The 18,168-nt window shown below is 47.5% G+C and overlaps 3 protein-coding genes across 5 annotated transcripts in view; 1 reads left to right on the forward strand and 2 right to left on the reverse strand.

Moving 5' to 3' along the window:
* Positions 1-6,946, forward strand: part of nckap5l (NCK-associated protein 5-like) — a 29,707-nt gene extending 22,761 nt beyond the window's left edge. For all 3 annotated transcript variants that reach the window (XM_068339703.1, XM_068339696.1, XM_068339711.1), the window contains 7 exons: positions 589-681; positions 925-3,749; positions 4,038-4,167; positions 4,375-4,447; positions 4,802-5,077; positions 5,253-5,404; positions 5,775-6,946. In XM_068339703.1, the coding sequence (XP_068195804.1) occupies positions 589-681; positions 925-3,749; positions 4,038-4,167; positions 4,375-4,447; positions 4,802-5,077; positions 5,253-5,404; positions 5,775-6,035 (3,810 nt within the window). In that variant the 3' untranslated portion in view covers positions 6,036-6,946. The remainder of the gene's footprint in view (positions 1-588; positions 682-924; positions 3,750-4,037; positions 4,168-4,374; positions 4,448-4,801; positions 5,078-5,252; positions 5,405-5,774) is intronic.
* Positions 9-12,232, reverse strand: LOC137611500 (probable Bax inhibitor 1). Its single transcript, XM_068339759.1, has 9 exons — positions 12,169-12,232; positions 11,968-12,076; positions 9,483-9,603; positions 9,340-9,388; positions 8,843-8,940; positions 8,568-8,647; positions 7,974-8,074; positions 7,817-7,879; positions 9-322 (listed from the first exon to the last, which is right to left on the reverse strand). Exons 1-9 carry the CDS (start codon positions 12,222-12,224, stop codon positions 283-285), a joined length of 717 nt encoding a protein of 238 aa, XP_068195860.1. The 5' UTR covers positions 12,225-12,232; the 3' UTR covers positions 9-282.
* A 1,679-nt stretch (positions 12,233-13,911) lies between these two features.
* On the reverse strand, positions 13,912-17,498 carry tegt (testis enhanced gene transcript (BAX inhibitor 1)). The gene is made up of 10 exons (XM_068342828.1): positions 17,352-17,498; positions 16,130-16,233; positions 15,929-16,037; positions 15,455-15,575; positions 15,309-15,357; positions 15,050-15,147; positions 14,760-14,839; positions 14,569-14,669; positions 14,401-14,476; positions 13,912-13,957 (listed from the first exon to the last, which is right to left on the reverse strand). Exons 1-10 carry the CDS (start codon positions 17,481-17,483, stop codon positions 13,934-13,936), a joined length of 894 nt encoding a protein of 297 aa, XP_068198929.1. The 5' UTR covers positions 17,484-17,498; the 3' UTR covers positions 13,912-13,933.
* Positions 17,499-18,168: the final 670 nt, after the last annotated feature.

Genomic DNA, 18,168 nt, shown 5'->3' on the forward strand with positions numbered 1-18,168 from the left:
GAGCCGATCGCGTCGTCCAATGACGTGTTCCGACTCAGCACAAATACAACTTAAAAATACCAATGTGTCATGAACTAATTAAAGTATAACCTCATCCACTTTAACACATCACAGATTGCAGGTGTTAGATCTGGAGTCATGATGTCACTTGAGTCACCACTAGCATAACACACTCAAATTCCTAATCAGACAGTGAACAGGTTGCATTGTGGGTAGTGCAGCCACTAGAATTTGAAAAAAAAAAAAGAAAGAATGGAAAAAATAGAAGACATTTGTCTGTTTTTATGGGGGTTTTTTCTTCTTTTTTTTTTTTTGGTTCCGGTACAAAGACAAATACATCAGAAGTCAGGAGGTTCCTCTTTGAGTTTCCTCTGTCCTGAAATATTTACACTCATAGCGCAGCTCTGATTCTCTGACCAGATGGAGGCTCATTCTTTCAAGCCGGTAATGGATCTCAGTCTTTTCACTCCTGCTCAATTTGGTCCCAGCAGATGCCGGGACGCTGTAGCTCCTCGTTGTCTGTGCGCGTACAATGGCCTGTAGTGTATACGGTGTCATCATAATTGCCTCATGAATCTCCTGTTACAGGTCCAGGCGGGACCACTCCCAGACTACAATGCACAGCTGCACAATGATTCTGCCAAACAGGTGGAGCCTGCACAGACCGAAGCACAAGCCAAGGTGAGCCGACACAGCAAAACTCCCCACAAACAGTGCGATCCTAGCCCCCCCCCCCCCCCCCCCGACCAGAATAACTCGCTGTGACATTATTCATCTATTGTGCTTTATAAAGACCTCAGATGCTAACGGGCACTGCGCTCATTTCCTGAACGCACTCAATTTAAAGGTCTTTATGAACTGGATTGTTTGTCTCTGGTTGAGACGGCGAGTTGTTGGCTGATAAAGATCTGTCTTTGTCCAAAGGGAAATGGCTACCGCACACAACACGCTTCCCCGGGCCCCCGCGGTCCTGCCGCCTCCATGGAGGCGCTGTCTCCCTTCTTCAAGAAGAAAGCACACATCCTGGAGGTCCTTCGAAAGATGGAGGAGACGGACCCTCTGAAGTTCCACCCGTCCACCACCAGCTTGTCGTTCTGCGACTACAGCCAGGTGCTCATGTCCACCGAGGCCGTCCTGGCCACCGCGGACCCCCACCCGCTCCAGTGCAAATCCCACCACACGCACTGTCACTGCTCCCGCTCTGACGCCGACGCCCACCAGCACGTCAACGGCGACGGGGCGGTGAAGTGCGAGGGGGGGAACGCCTGCTGTTTGCACTGCAAGAGGAGCCCTGACAGTCCCCCCAAGACGTGCAACCAAGTCTGCAGCCCCTCGAAAGCCAACGCCGCGGCCGCGAGCGAATGTCACAGCAAGAGCAAAGGGGCGGAGTCCGCTCCTCCGTGTAAACAGTACAGCAAGAACGAGGCCCACCAGCAGCCAGGAGGTGGCGCCGCCCACTCCTCAGAACCAGCTGATCAGAGCCGGGAGACGATAGGAGCGATACCAGAACAGGATCGCTCCGAGACGTGTCCGAACGCTTCCAAGTCCGAAGAACTCACCGGTTTCTGTCCCGCCACCCACCTGCCCGCCTCCGTGAAGGAGAGCACGCAGATCTCCCACTGTGACGCGGAAACGAGCGACGACGTCCACAGCAGCTCGGCGCCCCCTTCCGATGACGCGTCAATCGTCGAGAAAGACGACGCCGATCAGGAGGCTTCGTCCGTGAGAGCCGGCGCCTCCGTCAGCCCCAGCCCCTCCTGCCTCAGCGATGTCAAAGCCGCCGCCATCAACTCCCCGTCCAAACTGCTCAAGTTCTTGAAGATCCCCTCCATCGGCGAGAAGTCTCAGGCTTCCGCCTCCGCCATCCGCCTGAGCCCCCAACTCACCCGCAGCTCCAGGATCCCCTGCCGCACCAACAACTACGAGGTGTACCACTCGCCCGTCCCCACGCGTAGAGCCACCACCACGGAGAGGTGCAGGCAGCCGCCGCCGCCGCCTTCAAGGTCGGAATCCTACCCCGCCACGCACTCCGCCCCGACCTCGCCCCCGCAGGCGGAAGATGTCTGCTCACAGCCGGCGAAGGAAATAACCTACAGCAGCCTCTCTGCACCAAAAGCCGGCGCCGGATCGAAGGTGGGCGCTCCTTCCTCCTCACCTCGGGGGTCTCAGAGGGTCCCCCATTATGAAAACGTCTGTAACATGTCAGCCGGGTCGAGAGAGGAGGAGCCGACCCAGAACCTGGAGAAAAGAACCGCTCGTCCATCCCAAACAAAGTCCAACGGCGGTGAGAGGAAGCTGGTGAAATCGCTACCAGAGAGCGTCCTCAACCCGCCGCCTCAACGGAAGCAGTCGTCCTCGTCCACGTCGGAGTCCACATCGGACGACGAGGAGGATTCAGACAGCCCGGTGTGGGTCAACCATCACAGCCTGCCCAGTTCTGCCCTTAAAGCTCCGCCCAGCATCAGGGAGAAAGAGGAGACGGACGTCAGGGACGCGCCCATGCAGAGCGCTGAGGTTGCTCAGCCGCCGCCGCCGCCGCCTCCAGTCAGGAGGAGCGACTCGTCATCCATCCCCAAGAGGCCCGGCGCCGGGGCGGCGAGACCCCAGGCCGATTCCAGTCACCACGCCTTCAAAGACAGGCTGGCTGCGTTGGGCAAATTAAGGAGCTCTGAGGATTTACAGGTGGGTCTCAGGCCTGGGGACGCGGGGGGCGACGCCTCCTGCTGTGAAGAGAGGAGTAAGACGGCAGAGAGACCTGTGGAGCTCCACAAAGAGGAGCAGAGACATTCAAAGTACACCGACTCTCTGGACGGGAAACCCAGAGGGGGGGGTGGCACCGGCCTGAAATACCTGGGTTCCTCTCAGCCTGCTGGTCCAGCCGGGGCCAAACCAGAACTGTGTGTGACCAGAACAGAAGGACCCAGGAGTAAGATAGGTCTGCCCTCCCCCAACACCGATGCCCCCCAGGTTCTACGCAACAACATCAAGTGTCCCGGCTCCCTGAACCTGGCCTACAACCTTAAGCCAGGCGTTAGCCCCCACAGTAGCAACAGCCCCAATAAAATACCCCCAAAGTCACCGTCCAAACCGTGCCAGGGCCCGTCCGTCCACAGGGGGGCCAAACCTCCAGAGACCCCACGGTACTCGTCAAAGTCGGAGGAACGAACCAAGATCAGCGGGAAGGGGAAGAAGAACCCCATGTACGGAGACAGCCTGCCCCCCCCTCCGCCCAGACCCCCGACATCCGAGGGGGAGAAGCCGACGCAGCCGGCCCCCAGCCCGCAGTCCGCCATCGAGCAGAAGGTGATGAAGGGCATCGAGGAGAACATGCTGAAGCTGCAGGAACAGGACCGGGGGGGGCAGAGCAGCGAGGTGAAGCAGAAAGCGTCCAACGGCATCGCCAGCTGGTTCGGCCTGAAGAAGAGCAAGCTGCCGGCGCTGAGCCGCAAGGCGGACGCCGCCAAGGCCAAGGACGAGAAGAAGGAGTGGAAGATCAACATCCCCTCCGTGGGGAGGGACTCCGTGAAAATGGCCACCAGGTGTAAAGAAGGCGTGGAAGGTCTGAACATCTCCACCCTGATGGAGAAGGCGGAGGGGCTGAGGAGGGCCCTGGAGGAGGAGAGGGCCTACGTGGAGAGGTCGGGCAGGGGTCACTCCTGCGAGGTGGTGATGGATCAAGCTCAGGGACAGCTGGCCGTGATGTACCGAGGAGCTCGCTCTGATAACTTCATGCAGCAGCTGCTGAACAGGTGAGGTCACGACCTTAAGCAGTCATGACAGTAAAGGTGTAGATCAGTCCTGATCCGACCTTCCATTCGGGTTCTTCCCAGAAATATTATTAGATCCAGGCTGAAGTGAAGCCTTCCTGCCCTAAACTGGTTCCATTAACCACATACGCGTGCTGCTGTATGAACCTTTGTTAGCTTCAGGCTGTTCATCCAGCTGTTTCCAGTCCTGTTGCTAAGCTAACCTGTTAAGCCATGAACGATGCACTGACGGACGATGCCAGCAGGAAACTTAAACTGTGTTAAATGCAGGGTGGATGGGAAGGACATGATCAGCGTGCCCCAGCGCCGGCTGTCCTTCGACTGTAAGACGTCCAGACCAGTGTTCAGTCAGCAGAGCGACATCATCAGTCACGCCAGCAGCAGAGACGACATGGAGAAGGTCGGTTCCTCCCCCCTGATTAGACCGAGAGCTTCAGGTTCAGTTCTGTCAGGACTCAGCGGATCACGACTAGAATTTGTTCTTGATGTTTCATCTTTGGAGCCTGAACTCGGCGTCTAATTCGTTCGTTTCCTACATACTGATGCGAATCGCCGACCGGAGGCGGGTTCACTCCTCCTTCTACCGCTTTGTTGTTTTCTCCTGCAGGGATCTGACAGAATCGGGAAAATCACATCAGATGAAAACCTGGCGGATTCGGTTCACTCCCAACACTTCGCAGGTGAGAGGAAAGACGTTTACTCGGGTAGACGATTGACGTTCGTATTCCAAGTTCACTTAAAGGTGAAACCTGAACGACACGGACGAGCCGAACCTTTATTAGCATATCAGAGCGAAACGAACGAGGACACGCCCCCGTGGAAGAACCATTCAGAGGTGGCAGCAAAAGATCAATTGTTAATCTCTTTGGAGTTTGTTTCACTTTTGATGTTATTTGTTATTAGTTTCCATGGTAATTTCAGTCAAGGGGGCGGGGTAGTTTACACTAAACAACCTTAATCTTTCCTCTGACAAACGGTTTTAGTTGAACTGCAGTGACCTCCATCCTCTTCCTCCTCCTCCTCCTCCTCCTCAGGCTCCGGCGCCTCCACCTACACCCTGGACAGCGGCATCGGTACGTTCCCCCTGCCCGACTGCAGCGGCGGCGTAGCAGGACGCGGCCTGTCCAAGACCAGAACAGGGATGGAGCACCACTCGAGCTCCCCGGGGAGGGCCGGTCGCCGGGCCCGCACCCTGGAGAGGGAGCTGACGTCCCAGGAGGAGAACTACGCTCCTCACAAGCAGCTGATTCCCTCCATTCAGTTCGGCTCCGTGTTAGAGGGGAGGAGCTCCGCCGGCGTCATCCACGAAGGTGACCCCCCCCCACTGACCCGTTCATTTGATCCAGTAGAAATGATCAGAAACGTTCAGCGAGTCGAATCATCAGATCAAACAGACATGCTTTTAAGCAGGTTCTACCCACAATGCTTTGTTCCAGGATGCTTCACTGCTGACATAAACCTCTCATCTTCTTAACCCACCTGCAGACAAAGAGGCTCATGGCGCCAACATGTTTTCCCCGCGCTCCAAGACCTGGACGTTCCCCAACCTGAAAGCTCCTGCAGGCCCAGCAGAGGTTTACCTGGCGGTGGAGGAGGAAGAGGAGGAGGCGGTGTCCTTTGGATCGCCATTCAGAGGGGTAGAGACATCTTCATCTTCAGTAAAATCTAAGGGAGTCAAAAGCGTTGTGAGACTTTTAAGCTCAGATCTGCGGGGAGGGGGGGGGTGTCATGATGTACTTTAAATCTGAAGTAGAAGTCTGATTTATGAACCTTCGTGTGGCAAGATCGTATTTGTCGTGTCTCCTTATGCGAGGCTACAGACAGGGACTCTATGTGGGCCACTGACAGGCTGAAAGTACTTGCCAATACATTTTTAAATTTGCACTCACATCTTGCATAATGTAAAAACACAGCGCCACACTCTGCCTCTACAAATTATTAATCGGTCAGATGACTGCTCTAAGCTGAAGGCGTTACGTAAGACGAAGCTCGTGTGTTTCCTCCCAGAACACGAAGGCCGGCGGTCCCTCCTCCAGCCGGGTGGTCGACCCAGGCAGCCTGCCCGTCCCGGCCCAGATGGGCATGAGCCGCAGGGGGAAGATCCGCACCCCCAGCGTCCCAGAGATGAGCCGGGAGGCCGGGCTGGAGCTGCTCAGGGAGCGTCCGGAGGAAGCCCTCTCCCCCAGCCGCCCTCAGGTCCTGGAGACTCCGGAGTCGCTCAGCGATTCTCTGTACGACAGCCTGTCGTCCTGCGGCAGCCAAGGATGATCCACAAGGGACCGGAGGCTCATCTGGTCCACAGGAGATAAGACCCGGCGCCGCCCCCCAACTCCACTCCTGGTCGCTGGTTTGCCCTGCTGCTGCTGACCTGCCGCCACCTTTTGAGGAAAAGAAACCGCTCCGCTGATGTCCAAGAAAGAAACGGTGATGAGGACGTCGCCTCAGCTGTTTCTCCATTGCAACTGGAAAGGTGGATCGATAGACTTCTCAGGATTTCTAATAAACATGAAGCCAAAAGCCACCCAATAGTTTGTTCGCTCTTCAGACTTTACTGTGGACACGTCTTTACGTCATCTATACAGAACTAATAAACGCATGGCTAAGCTAATGATTAGCACAAAACTTGTCACTCCTGGTAGTTGTTCAGCAACGTGTCCTTTGTTTTTCTCATCCTGGTTGATGGATCTTTATTCTGTTCATGGAGGAATCCGCTCATGACATCACCACATAATGTATTTAAAAAAAACAAAATCATGGAGCCCCTAAAAAACAATGAATGTTCATGTCCGTGATTCTTTATTGCTGAACTCATGCATCACAACTCTAAATGTACAAAACGACTTTACTGATCATTTTGATATTGTTTTTGCGGCCGAGGAAGGTTGTCGGGTTTGTTTGTTTTAAATCATATTACATTTAAAGGTAATATATACCAGCAATAATAACATAGATAAGAGAAATGGCTACACTATTCAATGAATATGTATTTCTATTATTTATTTATTTTAAATGTACATTATCTTTTTTGTAATCTGTGAAAATTGCAGTTTCTTTGCCTCCTAGATTCTGTTCATATCTTGTATTAACATCTGTTGCTGTTTGTTTCTTAGCCAGTAGAGGGCGTACGTACCTACTGCCGTTTTCCAACTTTATAATTAAAATGTTTTCATTTAACTCTTCTCTGTGTGCAGCGGTTATTTTAATGAACTTCATTCCCACAAAAGGTTTGTGGATTCAGAAACTTCACAGCATCTTTCTTTTTCCAAAAGGCATCGGTCCAGTGGGAAATCCTTGTGTGCTCTGCTAACAGTGGCTAACAATGGGTTAAATCAGTGACATCAGGTGACACTGTTTTGATTCCGTTTAGGATTTATTTGAGCGAATGTGTCAAATCATCAGTTTCAATTTTACATCGATAACTCCTTCAGTTTACACTTGCAAGCTATTGTAAGGTTAACTTCATGTCATTTGGCAAAATACTTTCTAGACAGATATTTAGAGAAAACTTACATTAAACTCCTGTTATAAGTTCAATAAAAGAAATCAATAGAAATTTCCAAGAATATAAGACCGCAGAGGAATCAATCAAAAGTGAAAAGCACAAAGTGCGTTGCGATTTGTGCCTTTTCTTTACAGATTCTTTTTAATTTTCTCCTCACTTTTTCTTCTTGTTCTGAAAAAGAAAAAAGAATCGGAATTAGCATATTAGTTATTAGTGTTAATCCGCTTTAATCCCTTCAGATTTTCTCTGTTTTTGCAGTGGAACCCCCAACGCTGCGAAAGAAAACCCCCAAAAGCAAAACTTTCTGTATCTTTAACAGAAATAGTTTTGTTTTGGCTTTGGTTGGCAGCACAAGTTAAAAGACAGGAAAATACAAGCAAACTGGAAAAACCAGAAGAAGTATGTAAGTATATGAATGTTTTTTTCTTTTACAATATTTTCTGTAGAAATTATTCACAGCAAAACCCGTATTTTCTTTTTTACCCCCAGCAGCAGGACAGCACACAACCACCGCTCTGACCCTGAGGATTCACTCAGTACCTTATCTCTCAGGATGAGGATGAGCTTCCTGAAGATGGTGATGAAGTCAAGGAACAATTCGACGCAATGCCTTGAAAAGAGAAGAGTGAATGATTGGTTGTTCATCTCGCTGTGGTGGTGTGTGTGCGTGTGTGTGTGTGTGTGTTGGACCGCAGCATCCTCACCAGACATAGTCCTTGTCTCCATTCTCGGCTTTCTCGATGATGAGCTGAGTGTCAAACAGAACCCAGCCGCACATGATCAGCTGTATAAAATACAAGTGTGTCTGTGGAGGAGAAACTACAATAAAAACATTTTTTTCTTTTACTGGTGTCAGACTATGTAACCATATCTGCCTTTTTAAAAAAAGCATATTAAGAATTGACATTGTAAGGTTGCAGAAGGGATGGGAATGTTGGTTAATATTTCAGATTGTTAACACTATTTTACAGAGACTGTCAGAACACTGGCTGGATGAAGACGTGTGAAAACGCATACGACTGAATGGACGGTTTGAAACAACAACGTGCCAAAATAAATTAAATGTTAAATCTTATGCATGAATTGGTTGACAACATATTGTAATGTGAGAGGTCTATGTTGAATCTCGAGGACAGGAATCTCACAAGCCTAATGGCTTCTAGCCGTCAGCACCTCCCACCCTTTTTTTGATGTTGTTGATGTTGCAAATGTGATGAAGGTGTGAAGTTTGTTGTAATAACATGTATGAAAAGAAACTAAAAACTAGATGAACATGCAGACGGGTGTGGCACCGGTACCAAAAACAGCATCTTTGAGCCAAAGAGAATGTTCATCAGGATTATCGTTGAGTGGAGGTTGAGGCCGGATGCCAGCGTGCCTGTCAGGAAACACCAAGGGTCATTATTGGTTGTTCGACAGCCTTCAGGTGAGTCTACAGATGAGCCGGTTAATTCTTCTTCTCATTTTGGGATAAAATGAAAAGACTGATGTAACGCTTAGATTTCGCGAATAAGAGGACCTTTGCTTCACTTCGCTCATTCCGCACGACATAAAAAGTTGAGGCTGCCGTTACCTCCCAGGAACAGGTAGCTCCTGCGTTTGGCATACAGAGCGCTGAAGGTGAAGCAGAGGAAGATGCTAGAAGTTCCCAGAAAAGCCGTCGTGATGATACTGAAGAGGAAGGGGGGAAAAAAAAGCTTCAAGCTTTCAGGAAAAATTCACGACAGCTAACAATCATTGCACAACGCTCTTTTCAATCTACGTGGACACGTCAGTCATTCAGCTGGCTGGAAGCTGAACACAATTTATCGCTGATCCATAGCTGTTTAAATCAATGTGAAGAAAATTTCTTGAAGACGCTTCACCTTTCATCAGAGAGGCTTCTTCAGTTCTAGTGGTGGTTGACCTGAACAGAACGAGAACTGACGAAGCCTCTTGGATGAGAGGAGAAACACCTTCGAGAAACTTACTTGAGTCCAGCGGATTGATTTAAACAGCTTTGGATGCCCATGACCTGCATAACTGAGAACCTACACAGACAAATTTATCCCTGAGTAATCTTTCACATACCTAGGATCAATCGTCATGACTATGTCCAGTATGGGGCCGAGGCTGGCACCTGGGGAGGGAGGAAGATGCTGCTTTTGGGCTCAAAGAGGCAGAAAACATTCAAATGCACAGTAAGAATTTAATTTCTGAAGTCCTCGCCGTACCGGTGAGGAAAGCAAACCCAGAGAGAATCATCAGCCTCTTCTTCTCTGTTTCAGAGCTGCGTGGCGTCATGGCGAGCCAGAACATCATTCCCAGGGAGCAGAGGGTCGACAGCAAGCCGCCCTGAGGAAAGAGTGCCAGAAAGGAGATGATGTTGATTTGTGATTCATTACATTCAGTATCTTTTACAAATGTGAACCCGTAACAACCTGTAGTAACAGTGACCCAGTGTTGGCTGCAGGATATCAAAGAATTTTGTTCAGTTTTTGAATCAACACAATTTTCACTTTCTATTTGGCTGAAGAAGAAAATTTAGCTGCAAGAGGAAACAAGCCAGTGTCTTATTGTGCCATTCCTAAACCTGGATAAATACAGAAATACAGAGTGTTGTGTCAGGAAGGGTATCCGACGTAAAACTTTTGCCAAATCAAACATGCAAATTAAATCTATGACTTCCATACCAGAACGGTGGAGGCCCGGGTTAACAACGACCGCCATCGGTGCTGTTCACCTACAGGGTGCTGGTGGAAATTGGACTATTGTTGGTCAAAGAAGGAGAGGAGGAAAGTGCGTTCGTAGGAAGAGAGAGAAGTGGAACGCCAAAAGTATAGGAATGAGAGTAGGAACGTTGAATGTTGGAACTATGACAGGAAAAGGTAGAGTTGGTTGACATGATGTAGAGAAGGCAGGTAGACATACTGTGTGTTTAGGAGACCAGGTGGAAAGGTAGCAAGGCTAGAAGTTTAGGAGCAGGGTTCAAGTTGTTCTATCATGGTGTAGATAGGAAGAGAAATGGAGTAGGAGTTATCTTGAAGGAGGAGTTTGTTAGGAATGTCCTGGAGGTAAAAAGAGTGTCAGATAGAGTGATGAGTCTGAAGCTAGGAATCGAAAGTGTGATGTTCAACGTTGTTAATGGGTATGCTCCACAGGTAGGATGTGAGCTGGAGGAGAAATTCTGGTTGGACTTTGATGAAGTGATGCAGAGCGTAGAAGCGAGAGAGTTGTGATTGGTGCAGACTTCAATGGACGTTAGTGCAGGAAACAGAGGTGATGAGGAGGTGATGGGCAGGTTTGGTATCTAGGAGAGGAACGCAGAAGGACAGATGGTGGTTGACTTTGCAAAGGCCAAACAAGGGGCTTATGATGACTTGTATGCTAGGTTGGACAGTAAGGAGGGAGAGACTGATCTATACAGGTTGGCAAGACAGAGAGACAAGAGATGGGAAGGACTTGCAGCAGGTTAGGGTGATTAAGGATAGGGATGGGATCGTTCCTGATGATATACCTGTAGAGGTATGGAAGAGTCTAGGAGAGGCGGAAGTAGAGTTTCTGACTGGGTTGTTTAACAAGATAGTGAGAAGATGCCTGAGGAATGGAGAAAAGTGTGCTGGTGCCCATTTTTAAGAACAAAGGAGATGTGCAGAGGTGTGCCCACTTTGCACATGAGCCATACAATGAAGTTATGGGAAAGAGTAGTTGAAACTAGACTAAGGGCAGAAGTGAGCATTTGTGAGCAGCAGTATGGTTTCATGCCAAAAAAGAGTACTACAGATGCAGTATTTGCTTTGAGGATGTTGATAGAGAAGTACAGAGAAGGCCAGAGGGAGCTGCATTGTGTTTTTGTAGATCTGGAGAAAGCTTATGACAGGGTTCCCAGAGAGGAACTGTGGTATTATATGAGGAAGTCTGGCGTGGTAGAGAAGTATGTTAGAATGGTGCAGGACATGTATGAGGACTGTAAGACAATGGTGAGGTGTGCTGTAGGTGTGACAGAGGAGTTCAAGGTGGAGGTGGGACTGCATCAGGGATCAGCTCTGAGCCCCTTCTTGTTCGCTATGGTGATGGACAGGCTGACAGACCAGGTTAGACAGGAATCTGGGAGTGACCAGGAAGGATAGGATCAGGAATGAGTACATCAGAGGGACAGCACATGTTAGAGGTTTTGGAGATAAAGTCAGAGAGGCCAGACTGAGATGGTTTGGACATGTCCAGAGGAGAGATAGTGAATATATTGGTAGAAGGATGCTGAGTTTTGAACTGCCAGGCAGGAGGCCTAGAGGAAGACCAAAGAGGAGGTTTATGGATTTAGTGAAAGAGGACATGAAGGTAGTTGGAGTGAGAGAAGAGGATGCAGAAGACAGGATTAGATGGAGGCAACTGATTGGCCGTGGCGACCCCTGAAGGGAAAAGCCCAAAGGAGAAGAAGATTTGGCTGAAGAAGAAAAAATAAATGACCTCAACTGAAGTCAAACGCAAATACACTTAACTTCAGGATGTGGGGCTGTGGTAAACACCACCTTGACTATTATTTAACTATCAACTGACTGAGTGTCCAAACTGTGTGGTTCAAGGATTGACAACCTGCGTATTTAAAAATTCTGCAAGTGATCAGTTTTCAAAACCACAAAAGGAGAGCATCAGGTTGGATTTGTCATTGGATTGCAGCCCCACCTGGACAGGTAGACGCTGCCGTATGGGAGGCGTTACCTGTAGCAAGTGTGTGACGACATGGACGAAGGAGCCAGCAGCCGCGAGAAACATGCAAATCGCCAGGCTGGAGTACACATTCTTCAGGTGCAGCTGGGTGGAATGAGATCTGGAAGGAAGATTCCAGTGAGCAGGACCAGACAACAGAAGCTTGATTCTAGGTGGATAAAGGTCAGAACCGGAGCTGGCGGGCTTACGTACATCTGGGAGAATTTGAACAGGGCATCAATGTTGATGTTGCGGTCAAACAAGTCCATGATTGAACCGGGACAGAGTTCAGAAGAGGGGCTATATGGATAAAGTTTGAAGAGAAACACATCTTTATACTGAAAAACCACTTTTAAAGAACCAGAATCAAAGTAGTTCAAAGCTCAAAGCTTGAGGTTTCAAACTAGTTCAAAGAGGCGGCAGTAGTTCAGGCCACCAAGTCCTGGGCTGGGGACCGGGGGGTGGCCAGGTGGTCGACCCAGGCAGCCTGCCCGTCCCGGGTGAGCCGCAGGGGTAAGACCCGCACCCCCAGCATCCCAGAGATGAGCCGGGAGGCCGGGCTGGAGCTGCTCAGGGAGCATGGAGGACGTCATCTCCCCCAGCCTCCCTCAGGTCCTGGAGACTCCGGAGTCTCAGTGATTCTATGTACGACAGCCTGTTGTCTTGCAGCAGCCAAGAATGATCCAGAGTGGACCGGAGGCTCATCTGGTCCACAGGAGGTAAGACCCGGCGCCGCTCCCAACTTGATTCCTAGTCGCTGGTTGCATCTTTATCTTTTTGAACTTCATTCCCACAAACGGTTTGTGGATTCAGAAACTTCACAGCATCTTTCTTTTTCCAAAAGGCATCATCCCAGCCAGAAAGCCTGGTGTGCTATGCTAACAGTGGCTAAGAATGGGTTAAAATCAGTGACGACAGGCGACATTGTTTTGATTCAATACGTTCAACATTTATTTGAGCAAATGTATCAAATCATCAGTTTCAATTTTACATCAATAAAATAAATTCTTCACAGTTTACACTTGCAAAATATTGTAAGGTTAACTTCATGTCATTTGGCAAACTAATTTCTAGACAGATATTTAGAGCAGTGGATTTAGGGGGAGGGGGGGGGGCATCCGTTGGAGTTCTAAGGGAGGGGGTCCCCACCAAATAGGTATTTTATCCATAAGTAACACAACAGCAAAATATGAATGTTTTAATCATTAGTTTTATACACTTTTCATACAGAACAAAAGTTCTTACATTAGATGGGAACCTCAGGACAAGTTTTTAATTGTAATCCATGACAACCAGATTTAAATTTACACAGGGTGACATCTGAAAAAGTCTTTCTGCTATTAAATATGACAACATGGATAAAACCTGTAAGTTGGTTGAAATCAAAGCAGATGTTCAAGATTGGTTTGTCTCACTATCACACGTCCACATTCTTTCTAAAAATGTTCAATCACAAAACAAAACAATCAACAAGGGTAAATTTTCAAAGGGGAGGGGGGGATCCGCTGCCAAAATCAAATCTTGTGACACTCCACTACAAAGAACTGAGGAAAACTATAAATAAGTAAATCAAAGACTGAAATTACGTAACTTCAAACGATCATTCTGAGAACAGAAGCTTGCATGAGCCATCAACAAGGAGCCTACCACGTGGTTCATTTATGGCACTAAATAACAGTAAATAAAGCCTCTGCTAAACTGGTGGGGGGTCCAGGCGGGGCAACACTCCCCTCTACAGGCCAGTCATGTTCACTGCAGCGTCAGTAGACTTCAACCAGGATGGAACTAATTTACCAAACTTACATTCAACTCCTGTTGTAAGTTCAAAAAAAGAAATCAAAAGAAATTTCCGAGAATATAAGACCACAGAGGAGTTAATTCAATAAATGAAGACAGAAAGTGAAAAGCACCAGGTGCGTTGCGATTTGTGCCTTTTCTTGACAGACTGTTTTTAAATTTCTTGACACTCAACCTGTTTTTACTTCTTTTCTTTCTTCTTGTCCTGTAAAACACAAAAATAATCGGAATTAGCACATTTTTTATTAGTGTTTGTCCCCTTTAACACTTTCAGATTTTGTTTTGTTTTTTGCAGTGGAGTAACTCTTCTGCTTCACTTTTGTTTTCACAATGTTTCATATGTCATGGACTGATTTCCCCTCACCTTCCAGCGCTGCAGGAGAAAATCCCCAAACCAAAAGCAAAACTTTCTGTATCTTTAACAGAATGGGTTTTGTTTTCGCTTTGGTTGGCAGCACAAGTTAAAAGACAGGAAAATGCAAGCAAACTGGAAAAACCAGAACTAGTATGCAAGTAAGCAAATGTTTTTTTCTTTGAGAACATTTCGTGTAGAAATGATTCACAACAAAAACCCAAATGTTTTCTTTTCACCCCCAGCGGCAGGACAGCACACAACTGTGGTTCTGACCCTTAGGATTCACTCAGTACCTTATCGTTCATGGCGAGGATGACCATCAGCTTCCTGAAGATGGTGATGAAGTCAAGGAACAAGTCCACGCAGTGCCTTGAAAAAAGGAAGATGGGAGTGAATGATTGGTTTTTCATCTCGCTCTAACGGTGTGTGTGTGTGTGTGTGTTGGACGGCAGCATCCTCACCAGACGTAGTCCTTGTCTCCATTCTCGGCTTTCTCGATGATGAGCTGAGTGTCAAACAGGACGAAGCCGCACATGATCAGCAGCCCGAGGTACATGTGTGCCTGTTGGAGGAGAAGCGCCGGTGATTGGTTGGAAATAGAATTCACACATTATACAGTAAGTGAAAGTGCAGGCGGTCGTGGCACTGGTACCTTAAACAGCATCACAGAGCCAAAGAAAATGTTCATCAGGGACATCAGCAAGAGGAGGGAGAGGCCGGACATCAGGGTACCTGTCAGGAAACACCAAGGGTCATTATTGGTTTATCCACAGCCTTCATGTGAGTCTACAGATGAGCCGGCTAATTTTTCTTCTCATGTTGGGATAAAATGAAAAAACCGATGTAACTTAGATTTCGTGACTACGGCGACCTTTGTTTTACTTTGCTCATTCTGCATTGTGTAATAAATGATTAATGTTGCCGCTGTGAGGCTGCCGTTACCTCCCAGGAACAGGTAGCTCCTGCGTTTGGCATACAGAGCGCTGAGGGTGAAGCAGATGAAGATGACAGAGGTTCCCATGAAAGCCGTCACGATGATACTGAAGAGGAAGGGGAAAAAATAAGCTTCAAGCTTTCAGGAAAAATCCACGACGGCTAACAATCATTGCACAACGCTCTCTTCAATCTACACGGTCACGTCACTTTCCTCCAGCTGGCTGGGAGCTGAACACAATTTATCACAAAGTAATCTTTCACATACCTGGGATTAACTGCGATGACAAAGTCCAGAGTGGGGCCAAGGCCGACACCTGGGGAGGGAAGGAGGAAGATGATGCTTTTAGGCTCAGGTAGGAAGAAAATGTGCAAATGCTAAGAAAAATTTGATTCCTGAAGTCCTCGCCGTACCCGTGAGGAAGGCAAACCCAGCGAGGATCATCAGCCTCTTCTTCTCGGTTTCAGAGTTGTGTGGTGTCATGGCGAGCCAGAACATCATTCCCAGGGAGCCGAGGGCCGACAGCAAGCCACCCTGAGGACAGAGTGCCAGAAAGAAGATGATGTCAATTTGTGACCGCAGTATTAAGTGCTCCTCCTCCTTATTGAAAAACCCTGCATGAACCTTCAATTTTTCAATCAACACAATTTTTAACTTTTCACTTTGTATTTGGCTGAAGTAGAAAAAAATTACCTCAACTGAAGTCAAAACGCAAATACACTTAACTTCAGGAGGTGGGGGCTGTGGCAAATACCAACATGACTATTATTTAACCAACAACTGACTGAGTCCAGTCTGTGTGGTTCAACTATAAACAAAAGAGCATCAGGTTGGATTTGTCACAGCCCCACCTGGACAGGTAGACGCTGCTGTATGGGAGGCCTTACCTGTAGCAAGCGTGTGACGACGTGGACGTAGGAGCCGGCAGCCGCCACAAACATGCAAACCGCCAGGCTGGAGTACACATTCTTCAGGTGCAGCTGGGTGGAATGAGATCTGGAAGGAAGATTCCAGTAAGCAGGGCCAGACAACAGAAGCTTGATTCTAGGTGGATAAAGGTCAGAACCGGAGCTGGTGGGCTTACGTACATCTGGGAGAATTTGAACAGGGCATCAATGTTGATGTTGCGGTCGAACACGTTCATGATGGAACCGGGACTGAGATCCGAAGAGGGGCTGAATGGATAAAGTCTGAAGAGAAACACACATTTATACTGAAAAACCACTTTTAAAGAACCAGAATCAAAGTAGTTCAAAGCTCAAAGCTCAAACTAGTTCGAAGGGGGCGGGGTGGGTGGCTGGAGATCGGAAGGTAGCCAGTTCAAGAACCATGTAGGGCAAAAAATTTCGAAATGTTCACTGGCAGTGGAGAGGTGCCAGTTCACCTCCCGCACACTGCCAAGATGCCCTTGAGCAAGGCACCATCCCCTTTATACACTTCTCACTCAGGTGCACCATTAAGGAGCTGTGTGTATACACACCCCATGATCGTGTGTGTGTGCATATGTCACGGGCCTGTAAGTATATATAACATGTATGTGATTAACAAAAATATAGTAACACTAGCGTGGAAAAATTATTTCCCTTCGGGGACTAAAGAAGTTTTAATAACGGTGGCCTATGACACAGGCCTGATCTGATCACCAGTAGTGGGAAGCGATCAAATACTTCACATTACACACCATGTTATGGTCTGTGACATTTCTTCCAGAACTCTGTCTCGTAGGTTAACACCAGCTTTATTACTAATAACGCATTGCTATTTTTACCTGACCTGAATAGACTTAAGAAATAACGTTACAACACTCGTGACACACACACACACACACACACACACACACACACACACACACACACACACACACACAGTAGTTCATTTAACCTTAAAAACCGTGAATGTAACAACAGGTTAATGCTAAACCTGGAGCAACGGGTGACATAAGTAGCAAACAAGCTATCGGTAAGCAAGCTAACACGCCTCCTCGTAACACACCATTAACGTTACGATTAACACAAATAAAAGCCCCGATCCTTTGATTCTTACAGAAATGCGCTATTTGAAGAAGAACCGGGGGCGCTGCGCAACGGATATGGAGCTAAAACCGTGTTTGACCCATGTGATCATATTAATAGCTAATGTCGCTAACCAGTAACGTTATGCGTTCATAAACCTGGCAGGCTGGCTAGCTCGCGTTAGCTGGCATGTCAACACAATTCGACGCCTCGTTCGTTTATCAGTAGCTAACTCTGCGACCGTTAAAGCATATAAACCTGGACTCACACACGCAATGTTCTGACATAAATTACTTACCTCTACCTTTCGCCTCGCTGTTCGGTTCGAGTGTCTTTCTTCTTCCTGATTTCCTTCTTTAACAAAACAGTACGTGTCAGTCAGCTCACATGACGTCACCACGGCACCGCCCATAGATTTGTAGTCCCCCATCCCGGAAAACAAAATCGAATATTTAGTGATTATCCGAGTCGATATTTGAAAATCATGAATAAATCTGTTTTATTTTAATCGGTTTTTGCTTTAAAACTATTTAATTATTTTATTAGAGCGCCATTGCCATAGAGTTATTGTGTTAGGCGGCACTTCCTGGTGTCACAGAATTATGTCCCCGGAACGCTCTAAAATGGCCGACTTGCTTATCTTCACCATTATCAGCGGGTTAAAGAACGATCGCTCGTTTATTCACAGTTTTATTACCTAAGTCAGAAGTTTGGTTGTTAAACTTATTAACCAAAAATAAGAATCGACTCTTGTCTGTCCATTGAGTTAAACTTGTTTAAAAATGAGACTAACAGGCTGTAAAGCCTGATATAAACGGTGACGCAACCGCATGTAACCCGTTCAGATCGGACACCGGATGTTCGACGAGATAATTCACTTCACACGAAAGTTTATTTATATTAAACTTATTAAAAATAATTAGGCGTTCACTTTTTTTTTAAGTGAAACCAATTATTCATAATAATCTTGTTATAATGAGCTCAAATACTTAAAAATAAACTTTGCCTTAACAAGATGAAAAATATTGAGCATTGGCTTCTTACAAATTTTTCTTTTTTTAAATCTAAAATATTTTTTAAAAAGTGTATAATATATTTAGTGTACAAAAAGTTTG

This window comes from Antennarius striatus, chromosome 2 (genome assembly GCF_040054535.1).
Source record: "Antennarius striatus isolate MH-2024 chromosome 2, ASM4005453v1, whole genome shotgun sequence".
NCBI lineage: Eukaryota > Metazoa > Chordata > Actinopteri > Lophiiformes > Antennariidae > Antennarius > Antennarius striatus.